At 41.1% G+C, this 16,387-nt stretch overlaps 1 protein-coding gene across 2 annotated transcripts in view; it reads left to right on the top strand.

Annotated features, from left to right (window-relative positions):
* The window catches only part of LOC140736808 (dihydropyrimidine dehydrogenase [NADP(+)]-like), an 888,868-nt gene that overhangs the window by 623,101 nt on the left and 249,380 nt on the right, over positions 1 to 16,387 (top strand). For both annotated transcript variants that reach the window (XM_073062742.1, XM_073062741.1), the window contains exon 14: positions 7,897 to 8,061. In XM_073062742.1, coding sequence (XP_072918843.1) covers positions 7,897 to 8,061 — 165 coding nt within the window. The remainder of the gene's footprint in view (positions 1 to 7,896; positions 8,062 to 16,387) is intronic.

The raw sequence follows: 16,387 nt of genomic DNA, 5'->3' as shown, positions 1-16,387 counted from the left end.
AGAATGGCCTGTTTCTGTGCTGTAGTGTTCTATGATTGTAATTGAGTTTTGATCTTTCTGATGTAGGATAATTAACTAAAAGTATTGATTGTTTTTCTCTCCATGAATGCTGCTTGACTTGTTGAGTATCTCTTTAACATTTTGTTTTTATTTCCTTTATCGTCCATTTTAATGAATGTTTTCATATGAAAATTGAAACATATTGTCCAAAATATTACGCAACATGACTTTAACCCACTAAGTGTTGCAGTCAAATGATCAGGAAGCAAACAGCATCCATTGTTGTAATCAGGCTTAGCAGAATTTAGATCTGTTGGTAAACATCACTAAATGTGGATTTCATGTTCAGGAACTGAGATGGAAATGTATTTCCATTATTAATTACCGTGCATAAGTGAAACCTAAGTTGATATTTGTTTGAGGAGGGTGGAGAATCAAGAGAGGCATGTTAGACCGATAGGCCTCTGTAGAAAGTGGCATGCTTACAGCACATGGTTCTCCACTGTACAGTGAGTTAGGCCTTGAAGAAACATTGGCCTCCAAAATAACGATAACAGTAATGCTCTGGACAAGATGATTTTTTCTTGAGAATCCTGGATCCCACTCAACAGTCAAACCCAGTCCAGAATGTATTGCTCCCAAGCCATGATGTTGTGAAGTCCTTAAAATTCAATTGATAAAGCTCAAAATAAATGCCATGGTTTTAACTGTTAAAAATTCAAAGATTCAAAATACACTTATTGTCAAAGTATGTATACAGAATACAGAATATATACAGAAGATTCATCCTCCTGCAAAGCAGCCATGGAACAAAGAAGGACTGTGCAGAAGGACCTGGGAGCGCTTGTGCATGAATCACAAAAGGTTGGTTTGCAGGTGCAGAGGCTATCAAGAAGGCCAATGAAATATTAGCCTTCATTGCTAGAGGGATTCATTTTAAGAGCAGGGAGGTTATGCTGTAACTATACAGGGTACTGGTGAGGCCACATATGGAATACTGTGTGCCGTTCTGGTCTCCTTACTTAAAGAAAGATACATTGTTTTTGGAGGCAGTGCAGAGGAGGTTCACTAGGTGGATTCCAGAGATGAGAGGGTTAGACTATGAGGAGAGATTGAGCCATCTGGGACTGTACTTGCTGGAATTCAGAACAATGAGAAGAGATCTTATAGAAACATATAAAATTATGAAATGGATAGATAAGAAAGAGGCAGGAAAGTTGTTTCCACTGGTAAGTGAGAGTAGGACGAGAGGGAGTAAATTTAGGATGAAGATGAGGAGGACATAAAGATACTGGTCAAGGCCCCACTAATCTTGTCCTTTTTCTCCTTCAATAAATTGGGGTAAATCCCATCAGGCCCTGTGGACTTATTCACCTTAATGCTCATTAGGAAGCCCAACATTACCTCCTCCTTGATTCCTAAACACCCTAACATTTATACACTCAGCACTGATCTCCTGGTCCTCCAAAGAGTGGAGAATCAGTGGAATTCTCTGCCCAATGAAGCAGTGGAGGCTACCTCAGTAAGTATATTTAAGACATGGCAGGATAGATTTTTGCATAGTAGGGGGATTAAGGGTTCTGGGGGAAATGCAGGTAGGTGGAGGTGAGTCCACGGTCAGATCAGCCATGATCTTATTGAATGGCGGAGCAGGCTTGATGCACCAGATGGCCTACTCTTGCTCCTGTTTCTTATGGTCTTATGTTCTTATGAAACACGATGGAACTCGTTCAGACAAAAACATCAAACACCCAACGTAAGAAATGAGCAAATTGCACAAGCTGCAAAAACTAGGCAAACAATGTATTAAATATCAACATCAAACTCAGAGTGCAGGAGAATTCAGTTTAGTTCAATACATCTCTGTGCCACTAGCTAAACAGGGAGTATCTGTTTCCCAGGATTGAAATGTCTAATACCAAGAGGACCTGTATTGAAGGTGAGAGGGTGTAGGTTCAAGGGGAATGTGAGGTGTAAGTTTTTTACTCAGAGAATCGGGTACGCTTGGAATGAATTGCATGGTATGGCGGTAGAGGCATATACATTAGAGGCTTTTAAGATTTGGCACATGGATACGAGGAAGATGGAGGGACATTGTGTAGGTAGGAAAGATTAGTGTCTGGATATTTTTGATTTGCTTTTTAGCTGGTTGGCACAACATTGTGGGCTGAATGCCCTGTTCCTGAGCTGCAATGTTCTGTGTTTTCTGTTCTGTGCCCAAGACCGCATTGATTGCCCCAATCAAGCTGCTCAAAAACAGCAAACAAATAAGTGACCAGAATCCAGAGCCAATTGTACCATGAACCACGAAGTCTCCGGAAACAAATCCACAGCCACAAGCCTTGCCAGTCAATCCTTGTAATGCGGATCCTGCACTTTCCTCTGACAGCAGCTAGCAAGAGGGAGAGGAGGACCAGTCAAATAAAGGCAGACCATGCTGAACATCCACCCATCCTCCGTTTTCATTGACTTCAACCTTGCTCGACACCTCAATTGGAGGGAGCAATGGAGTCAATCATGCGTACATGTCCTGTCTCCAGGCTTCCAGACCACCAGGCCTCACGCTCCACTCCAAACCTCCCCGAACTCCCTTCGAGACAGCACAACGCCAGGTCATTCAATCAGCACTAAAACACCATCAAAATGTAAATCACAGATTCTAATCACATGCAGTTTGAAGGAGAGTCATATTTAAAGGAAGAAGTTAAAGAATTAGTTTCATGAACTGTCTGAAGGATGACACCATTTTGTTTGCTGACGTTATCTTGAAGCCACCTTTTTTTAAATAAAAATATATTTTTTTTAAATGAATTCTAGCTCTGGTATAATGCAAAAAATATGGTCACAAGTTTGAGAATGTGCATCCACAAACAAGAAAATCTGCAGATGCTGGAAATCTGAACTATACACACAAAATGCTAGAGGAACTCAGCAGGCCTTTTGAGTTGGTCTAGCATTTTACATCTGTTGTTGAGAATGTCCATGTTCAATTTAAGCATAGAAATGCAGCTCTCAGCTATACCCTGATCCTTCACTGCACACAGGGTTACATTTCCTCACAAACAGAGTATGTGCAAGACGACATGAAGCTTTAACAGATGTACTGTGGAGGGAACTCCAGCTGGTTGCATCACCATCTGGTATGGAGGGGCCACCGCACAAGATGAGAAAAAGTTGCAGAACATTGTAAACTCTTCCACCTCCATCATGGGCACCAGTCTCGCCATCATCAAGGCACCTTCAAAAGGCAATGCCTCAAAAAGGCAGCATCCATCATTAAGGATCCAGATCACCCAGGTCATGCCCTCTTCTCAATGCTAGCATCAAGGAGGAGACATGGGAACCTAAAGGCACGCATTTAACATTTCAGGCACAAATTCTTGCCCTCCACCGTCAGATTTCTGAATGGACAATCAACCCATGAACACTACCTCAGTATTCTTAACTTCTCTTTTTGCACTACCCATTATTTTTTAATATATACTTATTGAAATTTACAGTTTTTATTATTATATATTGCAATGTACTGTAGCCTCAGAACAAAAAGATCACGACATATGCCACCAGCTTCTGATTCTGATTACTCATTGGCGCGTGGCCAAGTGGTTAAGGCATTCGTCTAGTGATCTGAAGGTTGGCTGAGGCTGCGTGTGTGTCCTTGAGCAAGGCACTTAACCACACATTGCTCTGCGATGACACTGGTGCCAAGCTGTATGGGTCCTAATGCCCTTCCCTTGCACAATATTGGTGGCATGGAGAGGGGAGACTTGCAGCCTGGGCGACTGCTGGTCTTCCATAAAAAAATCCTTGCCCAGGCTTGCACCCTGGAAACTTTCCAAGGCGCAAATCCGTGATCTATCGAGACTAAGGGAGGCCTACACACACATTCATTCCAAAGGGAAGCACCAGAAGGACTCCACCCAGAAGTAAGTGCTCAATAAATATTAATTACTAGCAAATCCAGACTGTAAAAATTAATTTTCTGAGGGTGGAGCCTTCTTTGCTCAGGAAGAAAATCAATGCTGGGGAAAAGATCCCCAAAATTGATTTTCTAAAGAAAAACTCAAACAAGTTTTGACTTACTTTTTCCTCCCCATGTCATGTTTATTTCCTAATCTTTCGAATACAATGTGATGCAATTTGAGGAATCAAAGAAGGGCAGCATGTATACAGTAAATGGTAGGGCTCTGGTGAGTGTTGATGAACAGAGAGACCGAGAGGTAGAAGTCCATAGACCTCTGAAAGTGGCAGCACAAATGGATTGGGTATGGAAGAATGCATGCCTTCAGTGGCCCTGACATAGAACGTAAGAGCTGGGAGATAATGTTACAGCTTTATAGAGCATTAGTTATGCTATACCTGGAATACTGTGTATAGTTCTAGTCATCATGCAGGAGGGAAAGTGTGATTGTGCTGGAGTGGGTGCCGAGGAGATTCACCAGGCTATTCCCGGATTGGTACATTATGATTATAAACAGAAAATGTGTGAAAAGCTATGATTTTTTTTCCTGGAGGAAAGTAAGATAGTTGGTGGGGGGAGGTGGGAGCTGCTGTACAAGGACATTAGGTTTGGGGGTAGTAAAAATCTTTTTCCCGTGGTCTAAGAAAGAAGACATATGTTTAAGGTGAGATGTAGGAGATTTAGAGGGAATCTGGGGTAGATTTTTTTCACACAGAAGGTGGAATGGATATGACGGGTCTGAGGACCTATTTCTGTGATGTATGACTTGACTCTAACACTCGGTTTTATTCTATTGCCTGGATATGATTTACATTTAACTTACGCTCCCTGATTCACATTCCCCTTTGCAGTGATAATTCTTCTGTCTAGTTTGCTGAAGAACCGCACTTTCTTTTAACTTGCTCGTAGACTGCAGTAGAGCACTGTGCTTCATCAAATACTAGATAGGAGAAAGTCTGCATTGTCTTGCTCAACAAAAACATTGTTGGCAAATTGTCAGAGAGTTGAACAGTAAGCCTCACTCTTTATCAGCTGACTGCAAAATTTTGTTTGGTATCCGTTAACTATCATAATAAACTTGAAGCGAATGTTCAAAATAAGGATTTCAAAGTACAAGTAACTTATGACATAGAATGATGGTGGTCACACATTGAGCATACGGGCAGTCCTCAGGTTATAAGCGCTAGTGATAATGGAGATGCTGGAAATCTTAAGCAATACAAACAAGATTCTGGTTGAACTCAGCAAGTCAGTCAGCATCGATGCAGTGAAATAAACAGTTAACTTTTTTGGGCTGAGATTCTATGTCAGTTCTGATGAAGGGCCTCAGCCTGAAATATTGACTGTTTATTCCTCTCCATAGATGCTGCCTGACCTGCAGAGCTCCTTCAGAATTTTGTGGGTTCTGTACCTGAGAAATGGTCACAACCTGAACTGTTTGGAAGTTGGAAATGAGCTTAAACAATGTGTAGGAGGATGTTACAGAAACAGCTACAGGTGTGACAGGAACAGCAGTCATCCAGCTTCACTTCCTCAGTGAACGAGCAAGGATGTCTGCCTAGCATTCCCAGTTCTGCTTGGCTTGTTCCAGCTTCCAATTGTTGTGGCTCAGGCTGGAATGTGGGGCGAAGAAAGAAGGCACACGGAAATGGCTTGTTCCCACTCAGGAGAAGATGTCAATAATCCACAGCTACTGGCAAGTTCATCCCATCCATTCTGCAGTTCTCCCAAATAATCTGGGGAATACCAGTGATGTAATTTTGATGCACAAGATGTATTTTTTTATATCTTTGCAAGTATAAGAGGTGTTATGAGTGCTGGACAGACCTGATGGAAAATGGGTCCAGAGTTAACCCCCACCCCCCGAGAACTATGCTGCTAATGAGAGAGAGAGAGATGAAGAACAGAGGTAGAGACATCTGCTACAGATGGGAGAGAGAGAGACAGTTGATTTATGTATTTTGGCTCTTCACTGATTATTTACCTTTTGCTGCAAGGACGTTTCTTTGCTCATTAACATTCCTGAGGAGACAGCAGGGGTGGCCTAGTTTGATGGACATAGACATGTGGAGTTGATGGATGGCTGATACCCCGTCAGTGGGGATAAAAGACGGGTCTGGGGAGACACCCCTCAGACACACCAGTGGACACTGAAAGAGTGTTGTGCACCCACAGGAAGGTGGGGGCTTAGAGGACCGAATCAGGAGATCAGTCACAAAGCTCACAGTGTTACAGCAGGGCTGGTGGGGGCTTGTGTGTGTGTCCACTCATGCCAGAGTTGACGAGCTCACCTCGAAAGAACAGTCTAGCTGAGAACGGAGGGGTCATAACCGAATGACCACAACGGTACAACGGAACAAGAAGACAACAGATGGTTTGCCTGCTGGAGCTGCCAAATCTCTTGCTCGCTCTCTCTCTCTCTCTCCAACAATTGCATCACAACAACCAACTACCTCAGCACGAACGAACTGAACTGAACTTTATATTCTTCTATGACAATTCATTTACCCCTAGACACTGATAGAGCTTGTTTCTTATTATTGATTATTATTCCTACACTTCTGACTTTATTATTGCTAACCTGTTTTATATGTATATTTGCATTTTTGATACTGTACTGCTTAGTTTACTAATAAACACCTTTAGTTACAGTACCACCAGACTCCAACGTATCCTTCCATTTCTGCTGGTCCGTTAACCCAGTTACGGGGTATGTTACAGAGGCTTGTGAGCATTTCATTACAATCCCAGTGCTAACCTTAAATATGTTAACCAATCCTCTCCATAATATTTTAATTCTCAAGATTTTTATCAATCTTACTACCAAATTATCTTTGTGCTATGGTTTACCAATTAAGGTTAATGTTGAGGCTAATTTAAACCTGAAGCTGTAATTTTATTTGCTATTTGGTCCTTTAACTGTCAAATAACAGTGTTAAGGTGAGCATTACAGTGTCCAACCTGTGAACTATGTGCACAGCATTAGCATGCCGGGAGATGTGTAATTACGTTTTGGTTTATGCATAGAAAACGGGTTCAACATCATTTTCATCTCTGAATGCCTGCAGGTCCTTTAAGTAATTGTGAATGTTTGAACTTTTCTTCATGATTTTATTGTGCACTTTATAACTTTCTGCATAATGGCAATATCGTATTAAATGAAACCTAGTTGCAACATGTGCAATCTTTAGAAGAGCTGAAATTTGAAAAAAAATCGTTGTAAGGAAATTAATTTTCAATGTAAAGACTGTCTAAATATAAACTTAAAGGTTTAAATGCATTATAGAGTGTTTATTTTACTAGAGTTTACAAATCTAAAATCATACTTCTATTATATCTGGCAGTTGTGAGATTTTATTAGTAATTAAATTAAATACAGCATAATAGATTAAATAGTTTTTAAAAATTTTACTTGATCTAGCTGTAGCACCGCATGATATTTATTCATAGCCATTCTGGTAGATGTCCACTATAAAGTTGATGTGAACAGGTACAAATTAGGCTGAAGTTCAATGTCTAGTGTTACGCACCTATAGCACTAAGGTGAATATACCAGCTCCTTTAGGAAGAGCCAAAGGCTTCTGAGCGTGGACAATTTCCATTGCATTGTCAGCTGGTAGTGCTGTTGCCTCTTTCAATCAGAGGTTACTAGGTTCAAGTCCCACTCTCGAGACTTGTGTGGCAGTGTGTGGAGTTTCCTGCAGATGTCGGAAAACTGAGATAAAAATAAATGCTTGAGATAGTCAGCATATGGAGAGAGCGCAGACTTGACGTCTTAGGTAAAGCAGCCATCCATTTGAACAAGGAAGTTAGAAATTAAACACATCTTAAATCGAGGGAACCTGGAGCAAGCCAAGAGAAAATGCGGGGCACAAAAAGTCATACCTTACTATTGGCATGGATATCTTACTGACCTGTACACTTTTATTTAACAGGATATTGTGACCAATGTTTCTCCAAGAATTTTACATGGAATGACTTCTGGCCCACTCTATGGCCCTGGACAGAGTTCTTTCCTAAACATAGAACTCATCAGTGAGAAAACATGTGCATACTGGTGCAAAAGCATCACAGAATTAAAGGCTGATTTTCCAAATAACGTGAGTACCGTAACCATTTCGAATTTGCCTTGTCAAGCTGTTCTTACATTTACGGAACTAAAGTTCTATTTTGTTACAGAAAGGGCAGAATAAGGATTAGCTTTATTTGTCACACATTCATCAAAACATCAAAGTACTGTGTACAGTGAAACCTCTCATTTTGTGTCAACAGCCAACAGAGCCAGAGGATGCACTTGGGGGAATCCCACAAGTGTTTGCCATACTTTCATTGTCACTATAGCATTCTCCTACTTACTAATCTTAACCTTTGCATCTTTGGACTGTACGAGAAAACCCACATGATCACGGGGAAAACATAAAATTTCATTATAGACAGCAGTGGGAATTGAGCCCCAGTCTTAACTGCTGGTACTGCAAAGCAGTACACTAATCACTGCACTACCATTCCACCCCCTGCACTGCTGTGCTTCCCCCTCTGCTACTGTATCATGCCACATAATTTACAAATTATCATCTTGACTTTCAATGTAGAAATAATCTTAAAGCTCTTCACATCTAGATAATCTTTGGTTCTCCTGGTGCTTTGTGGACTTGCACTATGAAGTAGGGAGTGAGAAATGCGTTCAGGGTCTCCTGATTTTCAGAATACAGCCATAGTATTTAATAAAGCAATTAATATAATTTATGACAGGCAGTTTAGTAACTGCCTACAAATAGAGAATGAAAACTTTATGATTTATTACTTACTCATGGAGGTTACTGCTCAGTCAAAATGAAAGCAAAACAATGAACCAGTTCATTGGTTTTCAAATAAGAGTCATAGAGAGAGGCAGCAAAGAAACTTAGCCCACCAGATCTATGCTGATCATCACCAAATTTCTTTCTAATCGCAACTTAACCTAGTATATTTCCCCAATGTTGCTGCTAACCTCCTCAAATTCTACTAAACATCCACATGCTAAAGGCAATATACAATGGCCAATGAACCTACCAGTCTGCAGTTTGGGATGTGGGAGCAGTCATAGAAAGTTCACCTCAACAGTCAGGATTGGACTTTAAGACTATGAGACATAAGAGCAGAATTAAGCCATTCAGCCCATCACATATGTTCCACCATTCCATCATGGCTGGTTTTTTTATCCCTCTCAACCGCATTCTCCTGCCTTCTCCCTGTAACCTTTGACACCCTTACTAATCAAAAACCTATCAACCTCCTCTTCAAATATATCCAATGAATTGGCCTCCACAGAATTCCACCGATTGCCACCCTCTATCTAAAGAAATTCCTCCTCATCTGTGTCCTAAAGGGACGTCTTTGTTTTCTGAAGCTGTGTCCTCTGGTCCTAGACTACTTCACTATTGGAACCATCCTCTTAATATCCACTCTATCTTGGCCTTGCAGTTGTACCTAACAAAGTGGCCAGTGAGTGTATGTTTTAACATAGGATTTCAATCAATAGAGCTGCAAATCTAGCCTGCTGAGAATAATATGCAAAAGTAGGTCTACCAGGATTATAACCAGCAGCGTCTGGTAGCCATTTATTCTGAGAAGTTTGTATTTGAATTAACTACATGAAAAAATGAAGGTGTGGTAGCAGAATGGTGCAGTTCGTATTGGTAAATTGATTTATGATTGTCACTTATATTGAGGTACTGTGAAAAGCTTTGTTTTGCATGTCATTTCATCACATCAGTGCACTGAGGTAGTAGATGGGAAAACAATAACAGAATGTAGAATTAAGTATTACAGTTACAAAGAAAGTGCAGTGCAGGCAGACAATTAGTGCAAGGCCATAATGAGATAGACTGTGAGGTGAAGAGTCCATCTTATTGTACCAGGAATTAGGCTTATTACTTAATAATGTGATAGAAGCTGTCTTCGAGCTTGGTGGTGCACGCTTTCATGTTTTTTTTTTACCTTCTGCATGATGGAAGGGTGCAGAAAGGAGAATGTTCAGGCTAAGTGGGATCTTTGACAACTGTTGTTGCTTCTCTGAGGCAGTGAGATTTGCAGGTGGACTTCATGGAGGGGAGGCTGTTTTCTGTGATGTGTTGAGCTGTGTACATAACTCTCTCTAGTTTCTTGCAGTCTTGGGCAGAGCAGTTGCCATATGAAGTCATGATGGATCCAGATTGGGTGCTTTCTGTGGTACATTTATAAAACTTGGTGAGTGTCTCAGGGGACGTAGCTGCTCCCTCTCAGCTTCAGTGATCCAGTGTCAAACTGGTATTATGAGCTGTTCGTGCATCTTGGCTATGGTAGGATGTGCTGGCATTAGAAAAGCTCCAGAGGAAGTTCATGACAAAAATCTCAGGTATAAAAGAGTTAATATATGAAGAGAGTTTGATGCTCAAGGCCTATATTCACTGGAGATTAGAAGAAAGAAGGGAATCTCATTGAAATCTGTTGAATTTTTGGAAATTACGTATGTTATTGGTGAGGTTGCATTTGAAGAATTGTAAACATGAGGACATCTGCAGATGCTGGAAATTCAAACAACATACACAAAATGCTGGTGGAACACAGCAGGCCAGGCAGCATCTATAGGGAGAAGCGCTGTCGCCGTCTCGGCCCGAAACGTTGACAGCGCTTCTCCCTATAGATGCTGCCTGGCCTGCTGTGTTCCACCAGCATTTTGTATTTGAAGAATTGTGCACAGTTCCTGGTAGGATGGAGAAGTTGACTCAAGAGATGTAGCTAAATTGGAGCTTCTTTCAATTTGTCCCAATTTATAACCAGCTCAGAATAGTGTTTGTCCAAAGAACCTGTCAAAGACACTTGCACTGGATTCCTTCACAAGCCTCAGAGTATATAGGGGCCATAGAAGAATCCCAAGAATAACCAAGAAAGGACATTACATACCAGGAAAGTCCCCCAAAACTAAGATCTAATGGACAACTTTAAAATACAGTACTTTTTTCTGCCAGGGGAGATTTTAGAGACTCTTAGATTGGAGCATGGATGAAAGAAATAGAGGGCTATGTGAGAGGAATGTTAGAAGGTTGGGACAGCATTGTGGACCAAAGATGCTTGTATTTTGCTATATTGTTGTATGCTCTATGTCTGTGACTAGCAGGTGATTACTAGTAGGTTGACAGTTTTCAGATTTCTCCTGTTCCTAGACAAGCATTCATTTGAGTGTTTGGGATTTCATTGCACCATCACTTAAGGTCTCTTGCTTTCTGGAGCAATGTAACAGAATCAGGACCAACTATCACTGACATCCATTGTGAAATCTATGGTGTTGTGTCAACAGTAAAGTGAAATTATACTGTAAGTTATACAGTGGAGTTTGGTTAATTGGGACACATCAACATCAGTACATTTTGGCCCAAATAGACAGCTGCCCCAGTTAACTGAAGTTTCATGGAAATAGTTTACAAGGTATAAAAAAAAAGACAAGCTACCGTTTAATTGAATAATAAATTGTGTATTTGAATGAAATACAGAGCAAAGTAGAACATTACTACAGTACTGTAAAATTGTGTATTAGTTCCTAATTGTTATTGACAGAGGAATTCATACAGTGTCAGCTGCTTTGTTCTTTTGATGGACTGTAAGTGAACAAGATGATTGCAGACACATTGTCGATACCTTCAAATTCTTCATAGTAAATAACTTGTTGAATTAGTGAAATGGTTTCATTTTCACTTCTAGGATCTCCAAGCCTGAATACTAAAAACTGCAGTGAGGAAAACAGTTCTGAATTGTCTTACTGCTTAGTTCTTGCCAACTGTCAGTGACAAAAATCACTGCTTTTTGAACACAAATATATACATTTGATGCTATTAAAAAACTGTTTGCTCCAAGCACAGAGCTTGTAGCGAGGTAGTTTTCATGAGCTCTTGGATGATTGAGAAATCTGATGGTAGAGGGGAAGAAGCTGTTCCTAAGATGTTAACTGCGTGCTTTCAAGCTCCTGTAACTGTGGTAGCAATGAGAAGAGGACAGGTCCTGGGCAGTGGGGGTCCTTGAAAGGATGCCACCTGCTTGAAGCATCACCAGCCAGCTTGCATTACCAGCTGCATGTCGTTTGTTATCTCAGACTACAGAGCGTTTCAGTATTTGAATACTCATAAGACCAGTGAATAATCAATAGCAGAGCCATTTTGCCATTAGTAATAAAGAAATTAAATATGAATTGTAAAGTTTTGCAGGCAGTCCAGTTAAGGAGTTGTTTTACAACAGCAGGTGCAGTACAGAAACAGATCAAAGCTGTCTTCTCTGTTGAGTCTAACATTATTTGCATAACAGCTTCATACCCACTAATCTTTCTATCTGTCTAAAGCAGGTTCAGTTTAGCTGTTTTACTGAATCAGCTTTAGACATACCAAAATGTTACTTAGGTGCTCACAGTGCACATCCCTGAATCTGTTTCTCCATTGATACTGAACGTGCTGCCATCACAGAACAATCTCACATTACTCATTTATAAATGTTACTGTTGCCCCTCCTGTATAACAAGTAATGGGCAGGAAAATGACATGGATTGGACTGTCTGTCCCATTCTGCCACGTGGTCCCTGAAGCCCGACTACTTCTTTTCTACTATGCATATCCAAAGCTAGTCTTGAAGTTGTTTCTTACAGGCAGTGAGATAGAAGATTTAAAAAGTCACAGCAGTGTTTCGTCAGGACAGACTGGACAGCCTGTCTAGTGAGGTTTTATGAGTAGAACTGAGGAATAAGTATCACCATATTCATGGGGTTATATTATAAACCACCCAACAGTCAATGGGATTTACAGTATCAAAGACAGATCTTATAGGGCAGTGAGGAATGTGATAGAACAAAGGGATCTGGGAATATAAATTCATAATTCTTTGAAAGTGGCATCATGGGTAGATAGGGTTGTAAGAAAATGTTTAGCACATCGGTCATCATAAATCAATGTATTGAGCACAGAAGTTGGGATGTTTATCTAGGTGAGATCTGATTTGGAGTATCGTGTCCAGATTTGGTCACCTACCTACAGGAAGAATGTAATTAAGACTGAACGAGTGCAGAGAAAATTTACAAAGATGTTGCTGGGTCCTGAGGCCCTGAGTTATAGGGAAAGTTTAGAAACATAGAAAACCTACTGCACAATACAGGCCCTTTGGCCCACACAGCTGTGCGAACATGTCCTTACCTTAGAAATTACCTAGGGTTACCCATAGCCCTCTATTTTTCTGAGCTCCAGGTACCTGTCTAGGAGTCTCTTAAAAGACTCTATCATATCTGCCTCCACCACTGTCACCGGCAGCCCATTCCACGCGCTCGCCACTCGCTGCGTAAAAAACTTACACCTGACTTCTCCTCTGTACCTGCTTCTAAGCACCTTAAAACTGTGCCCTCTGGTGCTAGCCATTTTAGCCCTGGAAAAAAGCCTCTGGCTATCCACACGATCAATGCCCCTTATCATCTTGTACACCTCTATCAGGTCGCTTCTCATCCTCTGTCTCTCCAAAGAAAAAAGGCCGAGTTCACTCAACCTATTCTCATAAGGCATGTTCACCAATCCAGGCAACAATCTCCTCTGCACCCTTTCTATGGTTTCCACATCCTTCCTATAGTGAGGCGACCAGAACTGAGCACAGTGCTCCAAGTGGGGATTGACCAGGGTTCTATATGGCTGCAACATAACCTCTTGGCTCCTAAACTCAATCCCACAATTTCTCAACCATAGAGTCAACCTGCGGAACAGCTTTGAGCATCCTATGGACTCGGACCCCAAGTTCCCTCTGATCCTCCACACTGCCAAGAGTCTTACTATTAATACTATATCCTGCCATCATATTTGACCTACCAAAATGAACCACCTCACACTTATCTGGTTTGAACTCCATCTGCCACTTCTCAGCCCAGTTTTGCATCCTATCAATGTCCTGCTGTAACTTCTGACAGCCCTCCACACTATCCACAACACCCCCAACCTTTGTGTCATCAGCAAATTTACTAACCCATCCCTCCATTTCTTTGCAAAAGATGTTGGAAATCATGAGGATGAGTATCATGGGAGGGGTGTAGAACAGGATTGTTGGGATGAATGGTGGCTTATATGCAGATACCCCCAACCCTGAGACACCAGCCAGGGTCATTTGATTCCAAACACTTGTTTTTTGATTATTCCAGAATGTCTCTTTACTGCCTCCTGCTCCCTCCCCACTCCCTTCCCCATTTCTCAAACATGATTCCCCTCTCCCTGCCCCCTTCCCACTCTAAGTCCACACTAGAGACCTAAATCGCAATCAGGTTTATCATTAGTCATGTTGTTCATGAAATGTGTGGGGGTTTTTTTGCAGCAGTACAGTGTAATACGTAAAATTACTGCTGTACTTTGCAACTGTCTCAGACCTAGCTATATATTTGTGCCTAATACTTTTATACACCAAAACATCGCGATGCATCGTTAGTGTCAAATCAAATTAAGAAAGTAGTGCTGGGCAGCCCTCAAGTGCTGCCACATTTCCAGTGCCAACAACTTACTAATCTTAACCGTATGTGTATGGTCATGCACTTTGGTGGAAGACATAAAAGGGTTGATTATTTTCTAAATAGAGAGAAAATACAAAAAAAAACTGAGGTGCAAGGGGACTTCAGAGTTCTTGTGAAGGATTCCCTCAAGGTTAATTTGCAGGTTGAATCTGTGGTGAGGAAGGCAAATGTGATGTTAGCATTCATTTCAAGAGGACTAGAATATAAAAATAAAGATGTAATGTTGAGACTTTATAAAGCACTGGTGACTTCTCACGGAGTATTCTGAGCAGTTTTGAGCACCTTTTCTTAGAAAGGATGTGCTGAAACTGGAGAGACTTCAAATTAAGTTCAGGAAAATGATTACAGGATTTAATGGCTTGTCATATGAAGAGCGGTTGATGGCTCAGGGCCCGTATTCACTAGAATTCAGAAGAATGAGGGGTGACCTCATTGAAACCTATCAAATGGTGAAAGGCCTTGATAGAGTGGATATGGAGATGATGTTTCCTCTGCTGGGAGAGTCTGAGACCAGAGAACACAGCCTCAGAATAGAGGGGCGTCCTTTTAGAATGGAGATGAGGAGGAATTTCTTTAGCCAGAGAGTGGTGAATCAGGAATTCTTTGTTACAAGCAGCTGTGGAGGCTAAGTCTTTCTGTATATTTCAGGCTGAGATTGATAGATTTTTGATTGGTCTGGACATGAATGGATACGGGGGGAAGGGAGAAGATTGGGGCTGAAAGGAAAATTGGATCAGCCATGATGAAATGGTGGAGCAGACTCGAAGGACTAAATGGCTTGATTCTGTTCTTATATCTTACGGTCTTATGGAAAGATAAATCATGGGTTTTTAAAGGTGCAAGTCAGTGAAAACACTCATAGCAACTCATTTCTTCAACTCCCCTCTCTTACCCTCTCTCCCCCCCCCCCCCCCATCACCAGCACCAATCACCATGAAATTATCTCATCACAAAAAACAACACCTCATCAGAACTCATCAAAGTATTGGAAAAGTAACAAGCGCAGTGTTGGTATGACACCAGTGGCAGTGGTGTGTTGTATTCCCTGTTGTCTTGTTCCGACAGCAAACAGAGTGGAGTGTTCACTTTCGACTGAAATGGAGAGTGCTCCCTGTAAGGGAATGGAAGCTGAAGACAAACAGAAGCTTGTGTGATTTTTTTTTTAACCATTCTCTTCCATTTCAAATCCTTCCCCATTCTCAGGCTGGCAATCAAATGCAATGAGTGCCAGAAATAGTTGCTCCTTCACTCCTCTCAAGCTGATAAGTATTCCTCTCGCAGTGAACCTGCCACTCTTGCTTATTTTTCCTTCTGCAAGAGTTTCCCAATTGCACTTGCCATGAGCAGTCTGCCTGGAAACTGCATCAGACGTGCACTTGCCAATTCATGCTCTTGGAAGGCATTTGATCCTCAGGCTGATAACTGCCCCTAAATTAGTACCATGCCAAGATGATATACTTCAATGAAAATTTGAAACATACATAATTTTGATCTTATTACTCTAATTTTGGACTGATATAATCTCACCAATGTGAACCTTGGAATTGTGCCTATTAGTAAGTGAGAAGGTGAGGAATGATGTTTCCCATCCAGGAGTAAGTGAGTTTTCAATGGTGAAATAAGTGATAATTACAGACAAATCCAGAGCATGAAAAATTACATTTTCAGAGTGTGGGGTCTGCTCAGAGAAAACAATCAATACTGGGGGAAAAAATCCTCAGAATTGATTTTCTGAAGAAAAACTAAAAATAGGCTTTGTTTCACTTTTTTGTTCTCTCAACCCTATTTCCATTCCCCAATTTTCGGACCGCGAAGTGATGCACCTTGAGGTGCAAAGAAAAGTAGGACACACACACTAAATGATTGGGCTTTAAGGAGTGTTGATGAAT

The sequence above is a fragment of the Hemitrygon akajei genome, chromosome 12 (assembly GCF_048418815.1).
Source record: "Hemitrygon akajei chromosome 12, sHemAka1.3, whole genome shotgun sequence".
Lineage (NCBI taxonomy): Eukaryota > Metazoa > Chordata > Chondrichthyes > Myliobatiformes > Dasyatidae > Hemitrygon > Hemitrygon akajei.
This window is presented reverse-complemented; position numbering and strand designations above follow the sequence as displayed.